This window comes from Pseudogymnoascus verrucosus, assembly GCF_001662655.1.
Source record: "Pseudogymnoascus verrucosus strain UAMH 10579 unplaced genomic scaffold scaffold_41, whole genome shotgun sequence".
Lineage (NCBI taxonomy): Eukaryota > Fungi > Ascomycota > Leotiomycetes > Thelebolales > Thelebolaceae > Pseudogymnoascus > Pseudogymnoascus verrucosus.
Window position 1 is genome coordinate 162,950 of NW_017263692.1, and position 13,850 is coordinate 176,799.

The window sequence follows — 13,850 nt, forward strand, 5'->3', positions numbered from 1 at the left end:
TTATCGCGATAGTGTCCCTTATCGGGCAGCTGTCAACAAGAAAGTCACAGGTCGGATTATTTTGAAGCCGATAGTCCGACACTAGCCAGGAGCTCCCACTTGGCAAGACATCTATTGGATGGCCTGGACGTCTATCGAGGTCTACTGATGGATGTGCGGCTACATTAACTCTCACTCCGTAAATTCTCGTACCAAAATCTCTGGGTTACATAAATGCAAAGTGTTATGGAGCTGACAAGCATATTACAATAGGCCAGACACACACAAGCCATATATAGTGGACATTACCTGGGACACCTATATAGAGGACTTGAATATGTCGGTGATTTTGTGCACTGGTAAGCCCCCAATGCACTTTCCTGCTTCTATCCGTCACCCCCTCCACAAAACAAAGATGGCGAACAAAGCTGACGACTGCGTTATTTTGGTTACAGCTGGCTATGACCATACGATTCGGTTAGTAAATATATCCTACAGAAAGGCAGATGAAGGCATGAGCACGTCTAATATCCAGTTACAGTTTCTGGGAGGCCCTTTCCGGAATATGCTCTCGTACTATCCAGCATCCTGACTCCCAAGTCAACCGTCTCTGCATCTCGCCCGACAAGCGCTTTCTTGCCGCCGCAGGCCACCACAGTGTCAAGCTCTACGACATCAAGTCCACCAATCCGAACCCGATCTTGACATTTGAGGGCCACACCAACAACATCACCGGCGTTGCATTCCACTGTGAGGGAAAATGGATGGTCACCAGCTCTGAGGATGGAACCGTGAAGATCTGGGAGACTCGCACCGGCACCGTTCAGCGCAGCTACAACCACAATTCCCCAGTCAACGATGTGGTTATCCACCCAAACCAGGGCGAGATCATCAGCTGTGATCATGGTGGGAGTGTCAGAATCTGGGACTTGGCCGAGAACAGCTGCTCTCACCAGTTGATTCCTGAGGAAGACGTATCGGTCTCGAGCGTCACTGTTGCCAGCGATGGCTCAACCCTTTGCGCGGGAAACAATTCGGTGAGCAAAGCATGGGCGACGTGCACCCCTCTGTGGGTTAATAAGTCTAACCATCTCTAGGGAAACATTTTCGTCTGGCATCTTGAGCAGTACCGTGAGAAGACAACTCTTGTCCCCATCACTCACTTCAAGGCTCACGGCCAGTACATCACCAGAGTCCTGCTCTCTCCAGATGTCAAGCACCTTGCTACCTGCTCGGCTGACCACACTGCGAAGATCTGGGAGGTTAAGGACCTGGACAAGATGATCCCGACCCCGGGAAGCGAGCCCCCCAGCCCAGTTCCATTCAAGCTGGAGAGCACGCTTACTGGCCACCAGCGCTGGGTTTGGGACTGCGCGTTCAGCGCCGACTCTGCCTACTTGGTCACCGCCTGTAGCGATCATTACGCTCGTCTCTGGGAGCTCCAGACCGAGCAGATTATCCGCCAGTACAATGGCCACCACCGTGGTGCGGTCTGCGTTGCTCTCAACGATTACAGTGAAGCTCGCTGAGTTATTGTCTACGGCGGCCAATAGGTCTGATTTCCTCAATCTTCAGGGCGCATTATACCGGGGCGTTCGTTGCATTATCAAGTTGCGGAAGGGCGGATATGGTCTATTGCTCACTGCTGGGGCGTTTATGGCTGCGAATAGGGCGTTGTACACGGGAATACTCTGGTAATATGCCGAGTAACGAATTGCTATGAGATAATGATCCTCTTACTGGTCACTCAATGAAACGAAATTTGCTTTGAAGAAGAGATTCAATTCTTGCCTTGCCTCGCCTCTGAGAAACCCTCGGTTGACTTGATCCAAGCTGTAAACCAACGGGTATTTAAATGCGCCTATAGTTTAAAATGTCCCTAGTCAAGGACTGTATCCCAGATGCTGCTAAAAGCATCCCAGTAAATCAGCTCACCCGTGCCGTCGAACCAGCTCCCATCACTACCCCTTTCCAAACTTTTCCCATACAGAGCAACCGCTGCCTTGTTCTTTTTAGAGCCATCTATTGTCGCATTACGAATCAACAATGCTCTGTCTCCTTTGGCAGGGATGATAATGCTGTGGCCATCTGGGGCCTTCATCATCGCCACCATGGTTTCTTTTCTTGTTTCGCCATCATCTTCTACGATGGTAAGTGACTTAAAGATGCCCATCTTGTCTTCATGGGTGGCATAAAAATCACTCATCTCTGCTGGCATCGGAACTGTTTCTAGTCCTTCCAAGATAACTCTTTTCCGACCGCCATCCGAAAACTTAATGCCTACCCAGACCCTGCCAAACGCTCTTTCCACGCGCGCCATTTCTTCTGCCGTCATCTTCGAAAGCAACCGCCTATTCTCAGGTTTGATCTTCGGCGCAAGTGCCAAGATTTTATTCTCTGGCAGGATGGGCTCTACTGGCGTCGTTTGAGGTAGGTATACTTTTTCTCGCAGCCCGCGGATAAGGAGGTCCGCGCTAATGGGAATCAGAATGTCCTGAAGCGCACCACGAGTAATTTTCTCGGGGTCCGGTATAGAGACTGGCGCTTGAAGTAAGATTTTCCCATGGTCGAAACCTATCGGCGAGAGAGTCTGGAGAGTTATGCCTGTTTGCTTGTAGCCGTTCAAAATCGCATAATGAACCGGGGATGGCCCACGTAGATCAGGCAGAAGAGATAGATGGAGGTTCAACCCGTCATATTCAGTACTGTTAAGCACTCGTGGTGGAACAAAGAGGCCAAATGAGACGGCTATTATGAGATTAATAGATTCGCCATCAACTTGCGGGAGATCCCAGCCCGTGAAAGTATCTCTCATATGGGTTCTTAGACCTAAACTCTGTGCGGTGGCTATTAATGGCACTTCACGGATTTTTTTGAGACCTCGGCCATATGGCTTCCCAGGGCGGCAAAGGACGTCGATGGACGCTATCGATGAAGGGTCGCGTTTTTGTTCATCGTAAAGAGCCTGGAGAGACGCGGCGCTGACATCATCAGAGCCGCAAAAGAGAATACGAAGAGGCTTCGCTGCTGGGGAACTGTATAAGCGGCGATGGGCGGAGTTGAAGTACAAGGTGCTCCGAGGGACATGAGTGTAGCCCCTGAAAAGACATCCGAGGGCCTGAGTGGACACCCTGAAAATGGGTCTTCTGGGAGAAACCATGGCACACACAGCTGGCACTGCTGGCACACTGATGGCAGTGTTATTTTTGCAGCTGACTGAGGCCGGGGTATTCGCTACCGAGCTCTGGAGCGTGGTCGAGACAGGCCCGACTCTATCTTCGTTGAGTCCTATATTTGCATTAATATTTGAGCGAACTAAGCGAGCTACAGCATACAACCAGCTTACATAGGCAGTATCTTGCTACTCAACTCCAATGTATGCTTTTTCTTCGTCGACACTATCCAGACCGTTGAATTGAGGTTGACATAAATCACGTGAGAAGATATAAAGTGACCATCAGTTTAAGGTGCTGGAAGCGCGATGTGTTCACATTACCCCTGGCGTAATTGTGATAGCCGCGCGGCAAACCCTCCGAACGGACCACCCCGCGCCAATATAAGGTACTCGAGTACAGCTAGGGCTCAAAGTGGATGATCAGCCGACGTCATTCCTGTTATTGTACTTTGGCACAGCTGGCGATACTCTCATCTTGACTTCATCACCATGGAACAATACTAAGTCCCATTCGGGCAGAGGCTTAAATACATTGTTAATCTTGGATACAGCATGGGGAAATGCGATCCTTATACACCGGTGTTGATTTCTCCGTGTCCTTTTGTGCCCTTCCGTGTTACAACCAGATGAGCGTGCAATGTCTCATGCCTCTAGCCACGTTCGTGGAAAAGCTGTACCGGCTCAACTGAAGTTTCTCGCAATATATAACCCCTCTCTGGGCCGAACCGATGAGACGCGACTTAATCAGATCGTTTATTACTACGACGGGACAGGAAAACCAACGCGAAAGACAGGGAAAGATACCCTCGGGGGGTCGAAAGAAGAGGAAAATGAGCGGCTGCGACATATTGGCTTTGCCCAAGGCATGGTCGAATTTGGAAGGGCATTTTCCCAAGGCGGGTCTGTTGATGCGATAGAAACCGAGAAATCGAAGATCATATTACATGAGCTGGAGGTGGGATGGTGGATTTTGGCTGTGAGTTATGTTGGGACAGGGAATATAACATGTGCTAATTGTCTTCGTAGTCAATAGATTTGACTCGCCTTCCTAAGGCATCCAAGCCCACAGGCCCGAAAGATAAAACAACGGACGATGGAAATATCGAATACTCCTCACGAGATGTCAAGCCGCCTGTTCTGCTACTTCAAGATTTGCTACGGGCTCATGCTCTATTTCTCCTGCATCATGCATCGTCAATAGGCGATTTATTTGCTACAACCGCAAAGCCCAAGTTTACCTCCATACTAGGACGATACTGGGACCAGTTTCTGTCGACATGGAATGTCATGCTGCATGGCAATCCAGCCGTGGCTGTTTACAGCGGTATAAAAATTGCAGGTTCCGGTGAACTTGGCATGGGAGTTGGAGAGGAAGATAGGGGAAGTGGTGAGCGCGAAGTACTGGAGGGATTTGTTGGGAGAATTGATGGACTTGTCGACTTAGTCGTTTCGCGCTTTGGTGCAGACTCGGCCGATTCGGATATATCGAAAGCCTCAAATCAAAACAAAGCTCAGTCACAATTAGGACCTAGTGAGCCATGGTTAGGAACTGGATTGGAACCTGGGCCAAATGATGGTGCAATTTTCCTTGGGGTTGGGGCATTGTCGAGAAACTCACTCAGGGATGTGACGCACTGGATGGAAGACGTTTACAGTTGGGGTCCACGTGCCTACGGCGTCAAAGGCAACTCAACACGGACTCGACGCGCACACAGAAATGGGCGACTATCAAGCAAAACTCCGGACAGTAACTCTGCGCGCGGCCATCCATCAAAAGCCAGGAAAACGGATTCTCGTTCATCAGCGATGTCTACAATTCCACCTATGCCAAATGACGATGGACAGAATGGTGATCTTCCAACAAAGCAAGCGTCGGTTCCCATACTTGATGAAACGGTAAATAAAACTAGCCTGGAAGTATTGGACCCCCAACCCGCCGTTGAAACGGAACCCAGAGAGAACCGGAGCAACTCAAGTTCCATTCGAAGCCCAAGTACGTCTAGTGCCCAAAGCACCAAAGGCGGAACACTTGTGGACTATCTAAAACTGGGATATGGGACACATTGGTCACTCGGCGGAGGTACGCCCACGCCACGAGATGCCAGCACGCCAAATGGTACGGGACCAGGAACTTCTGCTCCTAGTGGGGAGGTAACTTCTGCAGGCAGAGATAGCCATACCGAGAGCGGCCCTGCCGATGATTCTACAGGCCATTATTTGGTTGGACTTATTGGTGATGTGGATGCTGATGACCCTGAAAATTCGGGCTCTGACAAGGTGGGAGCTGATACAACCAATCCAAGGATTTCGCTGCGAACGATAAATGCTGAGCTAGACCCAGTGCACTATACCGTATCAGATGAAAATGGAGGGACAAATAATGGCAACCCATCACGTCCAAATGCATCCAGCGAAGAAGCACTTGATACCCAAAACAGAGTCAGAAAAGACCTGCAAGTAGTTGTTTATGCCAACAAACCTTTCCTCTTCACCCTTTTCTTTGAAGTTGGGACCGCCTCGCTCGCCGATTCGAGCGTTTACCGATCTCTGCATTACCAGCTGGCGCCCTTGCAACGGCCACTGTTGACATCAACGCGCCGCAAGCTCCCTCGTCCAAAACTAAGCTCAATATCAGGAGGAGATGTGAAAACTCCAATTTATGACCTTATGTGGGACCCAAAGAAACTTACAATCTGCTCCACGATCCCGGATATTCCATCCCATTCACCCACGTCGAGCAATCTTCCTGTATGGTCTCGGCTCGAGTCACTGAATACCCACATGCAAATCCTCAATACGTTTGCATCAACGCGGAATGAAGGTTCTGAGATTGAGCAGACATGCAAGACTAGTCGCGGATACTGGGTTGTCTGGAGTAGAATTCCAGATCCAGAAGCAACACAGAAGCAAAGGAAGTCTGAGGGGTCTATCACTCCTGTTGAGGGTGATACAACTCCAGCGGCTTCACCATCGCCAGGCAGTGGACATAGCCCTGGTGGAGGATCAGATACAAATAAGACCCTGGCTCAAGCAAGCCATGTTCTCGACAAAGCCAGTGTAGCTGGAGACAAAGAGATATTCCTTGTCAGGAAGTCGAGTGACCCGACATCGACGAACGCATTTGCGAAAGAGAATGCGAATTCGCCAGCTAAATTAGCTCAAGGGATTGGAGTTGATACAAAGAGATATATCGAAGGGTTATTGGATATGTATAGGTGAATTTTATTTTAAATAGAAAAATTCACGAAATATTATTTGTCATATGATATGCGCTCTTGAAAATGAATAAGACATTTGGAATAAATATTACTAGGTATTATATAGTAATATAATAGAAGAATCCCTTTAATAATAGTAGCAAAGAAGCCCTCAAAATATTATATTGACCTAAACTGTATTTTTATACAGTTCTTCTACGCATCATTCATTGAAAGTTTGCGGGAGCCGTTTGTAAATCAGGGAAAGATGTGGCTGAGGGATAAACTGGGGTTAAAGTTACTTTCTCATGAACGGGACCTAGCTTATAGTACAGTGCAAATCTGCAGCCATCAAATCGCTCGCGTCGACCTATAATTACTCTACAAAAATCAGCCAGCCCAGATAAAACTCCTATCCTCAAAAGCCACCCCCAGATACGTCGCTGATTTTGAAATCTTTTCGAAGCCTAAGGAAACCTGGCATTCAGCCAACCCATGAACATAAGCCATCTTTGCCTTGTTCTGGGAAACTGCTGTTATGACCCCCCGCCAAATGATGGCAGGCAAGGCAACTCCATAGCAATCAAGACTCATCCATCTCATTCATCTCATCCTCCAGCTTAACTTTGCAACCCCCACAGACAATCATGCCGCACTCACAATCGTACGCCAAGTCGGTCTCCTTCTCACCCGCTTCAGAAAACCGCATATTGTCTCCTTCAACGACCTTCGCGCACTTCAAACAGAAAGCGCTGCACTCGCAACGGTACTTGCTTGTTTTTTCGTCTAGCATCGTATTTTGTGGACAGCCGTAGCAGAGTATGTGCTTGCCTACACACATCCAGGCCGGTTTGCCATACAAAGTTGTTGGCACGGAGCCTGGCTTGGTGGATAAACCGGTCGGGGGTGTTAGGTATTCAACGTTATAACCCAAGTTCCCCGTGTTGGTTGGCGGCAAGTGCGGTGATAGCACCTTCCAGCAGACCTGGCAGTCTAGGGAGCTGTCATTATGATTTTCAGGGCTCAGAATCCTTCCATTTGAAAGGAAGCCATTGAATTTGTAAATTGGCTTGAAGCTGTGATCGCAGCTCCAAGTATCGACGGTTGGATTGTATGGCTCAGCCCCGAGGTCTAATTCTGTGCCATCTAGAGCCATGTGAGCATCGATGTCTTCTGAATCCAAGTCATCTTCCGACATATCGTCGTCGTCGTCGTCAAAATCGTCGTCTTCGCATTGTCCGTCGCACTTCTTGATGGGCTCGAGGCAGGCGAAACAGAAGTGTGCCCCACAGCGGCATTCAATGTGAGCGCAGCCGAACATTCTCCTCACGCCAGCGCGGCATTTGGGACAGCGCTTGATCTTCCATTTATCCAGTTGAGCGGCGAGAAGTGGGTCGAGGTCGGTTTGGGGGCATGGAGCGTCGGGATGCTGGAGTAGACGACAACGTATGCAGATTGAGGCAGTGCATTTTGGGCACGTGGTGGTAGAAAGTGCGGTTGAGATGGGCGAGATAGAGGCTGTACATTTAACTTCGACATCCTTCTTGGTGAAATATTGCTCGTGGAAGAAAGACAGTGATGGAGTTTGGTCGCCTCCAAAGATGAGGTTCTCATTCTCCGATTGTGGAGTCAAATATTCCAACGAAGTTTGCTCTGTTTGATTTTGCCGAGATGCTTCCTTTATTAACCTGGGCGGAATGAACGTGGAGCATGTTGGAACGGGACAATAAAAGCGGTCTGGAGTTCGCCATTCTTCGAACTTTGCTTTGTAGAGATCGACCTATCACGAGTTAGTGAGGAGCTGCAAACAGACGAGCCAAAACGGCGTACCTGATCCTTGGACAATAACTGAGAAACATCTGAAAGAGGCACTGTACAACAGCAGCGTGGAGGCATCTTTGATTCATTTTTGCAAGCGTCGATGAACCAGTCTTTTAGACATGTGATGCAAATAACCTGCCCACAGAACCTCTCACAGCTGTATGAAAAGTTTGTCCCCACTGATCCCTGCCCTGAGAACTGGTCAAGGCAGATACTGCAGACTTTGGTTATAGTGGTAGTCTTCTTGCCCGCATTCATCATGGCCCTTAGATCTGTCTCTCTTTGATGATGTGGTATCTGATCAAGCCCTTGTCGCCGAGTATCAAGGTTGTGGAAGTGCTCAAATCTGTAAAAGGTTTCGGCTAGGTCTATAAGTTAGAAATCGAGTCAGGCGGATTGTAGGATCAACATGGACATGTTGGACTTACAACCTCTTGCTTCCCAAGGATCCTGATATTGTTGGTTGGCCTGAGGAAAGGATGTCCTGGGTGAGTGCTGGATTCCTGGTGTAAGTGGCTGGTTTGGCAAAAGAGAAATATTTTGTCCGAGGAAGTTAAAGCCTTCACCTGGACCCCGGATGTGTGTATCGGAAGTCTGACGCCCAAGTTGGGGACCGCTGTTCATTTCAAGTGGTGACCTCGCTACAAATGTCGACTGGCTTGAAGTATTCCAGAGTTCGTCGACCTCAAGCATTCGGCGGGGCTGCATATCGCCGTCAGACCGCTCGACAGAAGATGTACATCCCATATTAGGCGTACCGTACGATTCAATATGGGTTATACCTTAAGATTGTCATATCATGACAGTTTCCGTCTAAGAAAGGTTGTGGTTATAAGAGAAGTTGAGAAGAGTGTGAGAGTCTTAGATTGGCGCGCCGAAGATGATAGGTAGGTTCTTTCCACAACTTAGTTTCCTTGTAGTTATGTTGCCTTTGAAGGTTCGTAGAGGGAGTCAGAAAAAGAGAAGAAAGAGAGAAGACCGATAACTGGAAACTAAGACAGTTAATTGCCATATAGGGTACCTACAGGTATACGTTTGTTGTACGACGACAACACCCCGGATGACGTTTTGAGTGGTTGGTAAATAAGACCCGACAACCACCCAACAATTACCCAAGGGCGAAATAATTACCTCGGGCATAAATATCTAACGGCAAGTTTTGTCACTTTAGCGTTCCCAGGGATTTGTTCTAGAAATGTGAAATATGAGTAGGTGATGGATTGAGCTGGCTTCCTTGCATAACCGCCAAGTGTTCCATAGCAAACAATCTATCTATTTCTATATATAGTGCCTGTATGTGATCTTACTGGTCGCTCTGTTTGACATCATCCTTCCCTACCACGTTTTTCTTCCCAGGTTATTTGTCTTGCACACAATACAGACCTCATGGAAAATCGTAGGAGACAAACTACCTGTATGGACATCGTTTCCCATCACTAGTCCTCGTTTCCCATGGAGTCAGTGGCTATGAGGAACAGATTCGCCCACTCCAGGAGTTCCGAAACCATCTATTACAGAATGCAACGCCTTACTCAAAAATAAATTCGCATACCCAAGTTGATGAAAATGCCAAATGACGAAATGCTGAAGAGATCATCCCTCGGAAACACAAATCAAATTGCTGCCGATAAGACCATCCCTTACTCCTCGTACTTCGCAACGTGAGTCTCAATAGCCCTAGGAAACAAATTAGTAGGTATCCCAGTTAAACATTGTTGGAACACTAACCTTCCGCTGGGGTCGGTCTGCTTTGACCATGTTGGTGTCCAGCGCATGACAGTCTCAGCACAGGATGGGGGGAAGTGCTCGTCAAACATCATTCTGTACCAGTAACCCTCCTTGGAGTCTGGGATATCAGCGCCCCATTCTGGCTTGGGGTTCTTCATCATCTCATCGGTGACGTGTAGCTCCGCGTTATCCTTGAGGGCATCAATCCACCCGTAGCCAACACCATCAGAGAACTGCTCCTTTTGCCTGTAGAGGATCTTGTCTGGCAGGTATGGGTCCTCGGGGGTATCAAACGCCTTTCTGAGGATATACTTCTCAATGCGATCTCCGGTAATCATCTTCTCCTTAGGATCAATGTTCATCGAAACCTCGAGGAACTCCTTATCCAAAAATGGGACACGGGCCTCCAATCCCCAGGCAGAGGTAGACTTGTTGGCTCTCAGGCAATCCGACAGGTGGAGGTTCTTAACACGGCGAACAGTCTCGGCCTGGAAAGACTCCTTATCGGGAGCAGCGTGGAAGTAGAGGTATCCTCCGAAGATTTCGTCACTGCCCTCACCACTGAGGACCATCTTAACTCCCATTGCCTTGATCTTCCTTGCGAGCAAGAACATGGGCGTAGAGGCACGGATAGTGGTAACATCGTATGACTCGAGGTGGTAAATGACATCGGACAGAGCATTGAGACCATCCTCAATTGTGAAGGTCATATCGTGATGCTTTGTTCCCAAGAACTTTGCAACCTCCTTGGCCGCAATCGTATCTGGCGACCCTGGAAGACCGATAGAGAAGGAGTTGAGCTGGGGGAGGTATGTAAGAGTGTTAAGGTTGTTATCGTCGTCAATACCAACAAGGCCCTCTCCGTGGTCCTCATCGACATTCTCCTTTGGCGAGGCTTCAATGGCCTCCTGAACCTGCTTCTTCAGGCGCAGAGTCTCACGCTGGGCAATGGCTGCAACCAAACTGGAATCAAGGCCACCAGACAGCAGAACACCGTATGGCACCTCAGCCATGAGACGCTTGCGGACGGACTTCTCAAAAGTCTCGCGAAGGTGCTTGAGGTCCAATGCATCGGTAGGAACTCTCTTCTCGTCATACCAAGTTGGTTCGAAGTAGCGAGTCGTCTTGCCAGTCTTCGAGTCAAAGATGTGTCCAGGTGGGAATGAGATGATTTTGTCGCATACGGGGTGCAGGCATTTCAGCTCTGACGCAAAGTATACCGCTCCTGGTGTCTCGCTGGACCATCCCTGGTAAAAGCTGGTAATGCCGATGGGGTCGCGTGCAGCAATAATTCGGTCCTCCTTCTTGTCGAACAGAACAAAAGAGAACATGCCGTCGAGGTACTTCGGCGCATCGATACCATGTTCAAGATACTAGCAGGAATTTAGCTTGGTTTCGCCACAGAAAGGGTCCGGTTAACCAACCAAAGGAATGATAACTTCGCAATCGGAGTGCGTCTTGAAGTGGTATGGGGTCTTAAGGGTCTTGCGAACGACCCTGTGGTTGTAAATCTCTCCATTGACGGCCAGGGCAATGCTGTCGTCCTCGTTGGTAAGAGGCTGCGCTCCACTCTCTGTAGAATGTAAGCTTTCAGTGTTGGTGGAGTTCGAATTCGTGTTTCTTACCAACACCGACGATGCTTAGGCGCTCGTGAGCAAGAACTTGGAACAGTTAGCGATCTGCAAATATAATCCAACATCTCTTAGACTTACTGGTGTTTCCGCCAACGTAGTTTCCGCCTTGCATGTTATGTTAATTGTTGATCTGTTGCTATCGAATGTTGTGGTGACTCACTCCAATCTGGTCCACGGTGACGGATCCTGCGAAATGTTAACATGCCATTGCCTTCCAAAGAGTTTATAATAAATCACTTACTGCTTTGCCATCCGCAGCGCGGTAGGCTTGAATTTGGCAACATCAGGATGTCTGTTTGGGGAGTCAGTGGCCAACCAAAGGTAAAATCTGTCCGCAACTTCACAAAATGAGGGGTGGAAATTGCCCCGCCATTGTTTGTGTGACAAGGGAAAATGTATATTTTGAATGACTTACTGGTGGCAAGCGAAAATTCCACACATCTTTAAAGAATTGTCTCTTGTTTTCCGTGAGGTTATGAAGAGATAGAACCGAGGTAGGACACGAAGCAAGAATTTCAAGAATACCAAGGGTTAAAGATGGGGTATAGATAAGTCTATAAATTTTTAGGGACAGTCACACTCGCCAACGGGAGGCGGCCGACAATCGGCGGTTGGCTGTGCCGTTGTTCACGTGTGGGGGTAGTCGGAAGTAGTCGAGTTAGAGATCTGCGCGTCATTCGCTCAATGATTTTTCCGGTCTTGGCTCTTGTCAGCGGTAATATTCGAGTGCCAACTGGACGATCATCTTACCAGGTTACTCTACTCCATACAATAGCATTATAATACTCGAGTATGCTTGTCTATTAATATGATTTGATTATATTGCACTTCTTCATGAAAAACTTTAATATGATTTCTTATGGCGAATAGCTCCAAACCATCTCAGTCCGTCAACAAGTACAGTCACAGCATTGACAGAGAGAGAAACCAATATGTATGTCTGGCTCCAAGAGTCACAAAATGCGACGACAGTGAACCAATAAATTACCTATCAACTTGACTAGATAACACCCGGTTTCACTGACTATGCACCATATGCTATCTCCCAAACCGGCTGCAGCAACGAAGACGCCCCGTCACAAATCTGTCGAATGAGACAACCGTTTCCCGAGATGCCACGCATAACAATCGCTGGTGCTGCTCTTCATGCCAAACCACAAAGATAAGGACTCGTGAATCATCATGCTTGAAATGCTGCCATTTTCCTCTCCCACGACGATGCGACATTCTGCCCAGCGCCTAAACTAGCAATCCAGCCTTATTCGCAAATCCGTAAACGCCCATGGAATCCCTTCGGTAAACTGCCAGCCCTAACACCCAAACCCAATCTTTACATCGTGTCTTGAAGTTGTGAATCTACGGCGCAGGGTTCTCCCGAACAATCCTCTTGACCTTTGCCTCGTAAGCCGCCTTATCCTTCTTGAACAGGTTGTATGCATCCGCTTGAGCTGGCGACTCGGGGTTGGGATCGTCGAGGAGATCTTGGACGCCTAAGAGGATCTGCTTGATTGTGATGGCTGGCTTCCACCCTTCCTCTTCATTCAAGATCGACAGGCACACGGTCCCCGAGGGGTACACATTTGGGTGAAAGAGCGGAGGAGTGAATTTGCCTGGTCTTGTTAGCTCAGCACTTTCGCATGGGAAGTGCGCGTATCTTACACTTCGGTGGCTTCGTTGGGTATTCTGCGCAAAGGTCAGTATAGTTATTGATAAGAGGATATTCGAGAGAGCTCACCATCCGGGAATATAACGCTCATTTTGAATAGACCACCTTCCCACAGAGTCTTGTCTTTTCCAGGAATACCGCACTCCCAGTTCTTCAGGTCGAGTAAGCCTTGCGAATTGCGCTGGGGCTTTGCGTAGAAACCGAATGGATGGTCACGTCGCCACTGCTTTCTGAAGACAAATATTAGTTTTAATAGTGAATAGTATTGCTCTAAAGCACATACCTCTCCTCCTGGAGACGATTCTGACACAAAGCCATCTTGAAGGCTGAAGTTCACCTGAACAGAAGTTCCCGTTCTTAGGATTTCACCAAGCTTGCTTTGAAATGGGGCCTGCGCCTTGTAATCTGGTCGTGGAGGTCGCCAAAAGGGTATGGCCCTTCTGTAGTGCAGGTTGTTGCGTCAAGAGGTGTTAAATATGGCAGAGAAGTTGTGGCGAGAGTCTTGCGATTTGGAGATGTGAAGTGACAACGGGAAGTCGGCGGAAATTGGTCGCAGCCCCACGAAAGTTAAATCGGGTACGTGCAGCCTTGGTGTTAGCCCCGCGCATCAACAGCCGCGGCCTCTAATTTCAGATTCTAGAAACTACTTC

At 48.5% G+C, this 13,850-nt stretch overlaps 6 protein-coding genes across 6 annotated transcripts; 2 read left to right on the top strand and 4 right to left on the bottom strand.

Annotated features, from left to right (window-relative positions):
* Positions 1-123: 123 nt before the first annotated feature.
* LST8 (TOR complex subunit lst8) lies at positions 124-1,839 on the top strand. The gene is made up of 4 exons (XM_018276447.2): positions 124-338; positions 435-456; positions 521-1,016; positions 1,077-1,839. Exons 1-4 carry the CDS (start codon positions 317-319, stop codon positions 1,506-1,508), a joined length of 972 nt encoding a protein of 323 aa, XP_018127894.2. The 5' UTR covers positions 124-316; the 3' UTR covers positions 1,509-1,839.
* FMT1 (Methionyl-tRNA formyltransferase) lies at positions 1,745-3,432 on the bottom strand. Its single transcript, XM_018276448.2, has 2 exons — positions 3,326-3,432; positions 1,745-3,267 (listed from the first exon to the last, which is right to left on the bottom strand). Exon 2 carries the CDS (start codon positions 3,137-3,139, stop codon positions 1,859-1,861), a length of 1,281 nt encoding a protein of 426 aa, XP_018127893.1. The 5' UTR covers positions 3,140-3,267; positions 3,326-3,432; the 3' UTR covers positions 1,745-1,858.
* Positions 3,433-3,589: 157 nt separating this feature from the next.
* Positions 3,590-6,426, top strand: VE01_07013 (uncharacterized protein). The gene is made up of 2 exons (XM_018276449.2): positions 3,590-4,130; positions 4,181-6,426. Exons 1-2 carry the CDS (start codon positions 3,792-3,794, stop codon positions 6,371-6,373), a joined length of 2,532 nt encoding a protein of 843 aa, XP_018127892.1. The 5' UTR covers positions 3,590-3,791; the 3' UTR covers positions 6,374-6,426.
* A 216-nt stretch (positions 6,427-6,642) lies between these two features.
* Positions 6,643-9,387, bottom strand: VE01_07014 (uncharacterized protein). The gene is made up of 4 exons (XM_018276450.2): positions 9,198-9,387; positions 8,601-9,066; positions 8,182-8,534; positions 6,643-8,131 (listed from the first exon to the last, which is right to left on the bottom strand). Exons 2-4 carry the CDS (start codon positions 8,917-8,919, stop codon positions 6,935-6,937), a joined length of 1,869 nt encoding a protein of 622 aa, XP_018127920.1. The 5' UTR covers positions 8,920-9,066; positions 9,198-9,387; the 3' UTR covers positions 6,643-6,934.
* ASN1 (asparagine synthetase) lies at positions 9,377-12,076 on the bottom strand. Its single transcript, XM_059463849.1, has 8 exons — positions 11,950-12,076; positions 11,776-11,826; positions 11,695-11,720; positions 11,613-11,639; positions 11,526-11,561; positions 11,325-11,473; positions 9,901-11,273; positions 9,377-9,849 (listed from the first exon to the last, which is right to left on the bottom strand). The coding sequence occupies exons 1-8, from the start codon at positions 11,973-11,975 to the stop codon at positions 9,813-9,815; spliced, it is 1,725 nt and encodes a 574-aa protein (XP_059319483.1). The 5' UTR covers positions 11,976-12,076; the 3' UTR covers positions 9,377-9,812.
* An 814-nt stretch (positions 12,077-12,890) lies between these two features.
* On the bottom strand, positions 12,891-13,518 carry UBC9 (E2 SUMO-conjugating protein ubc9; the record flags this gene model as incomplete). The annotated part of the gene is made up of 4 exons (XM_018276452.1): positions 12,891-13,144; positions 13,194-13,217; positions 13,270-13,430; positions 13,484-13,518. 4 exons carry the CDS (start codon positions 13,516-13,518, stop codon positions 12,891-12,893), a joined length of 474 nt encoding a protein of 157 aa, XP_018127896.1.
* Positions 13,519-13,850: the final 332 nt, after the last annotated feature.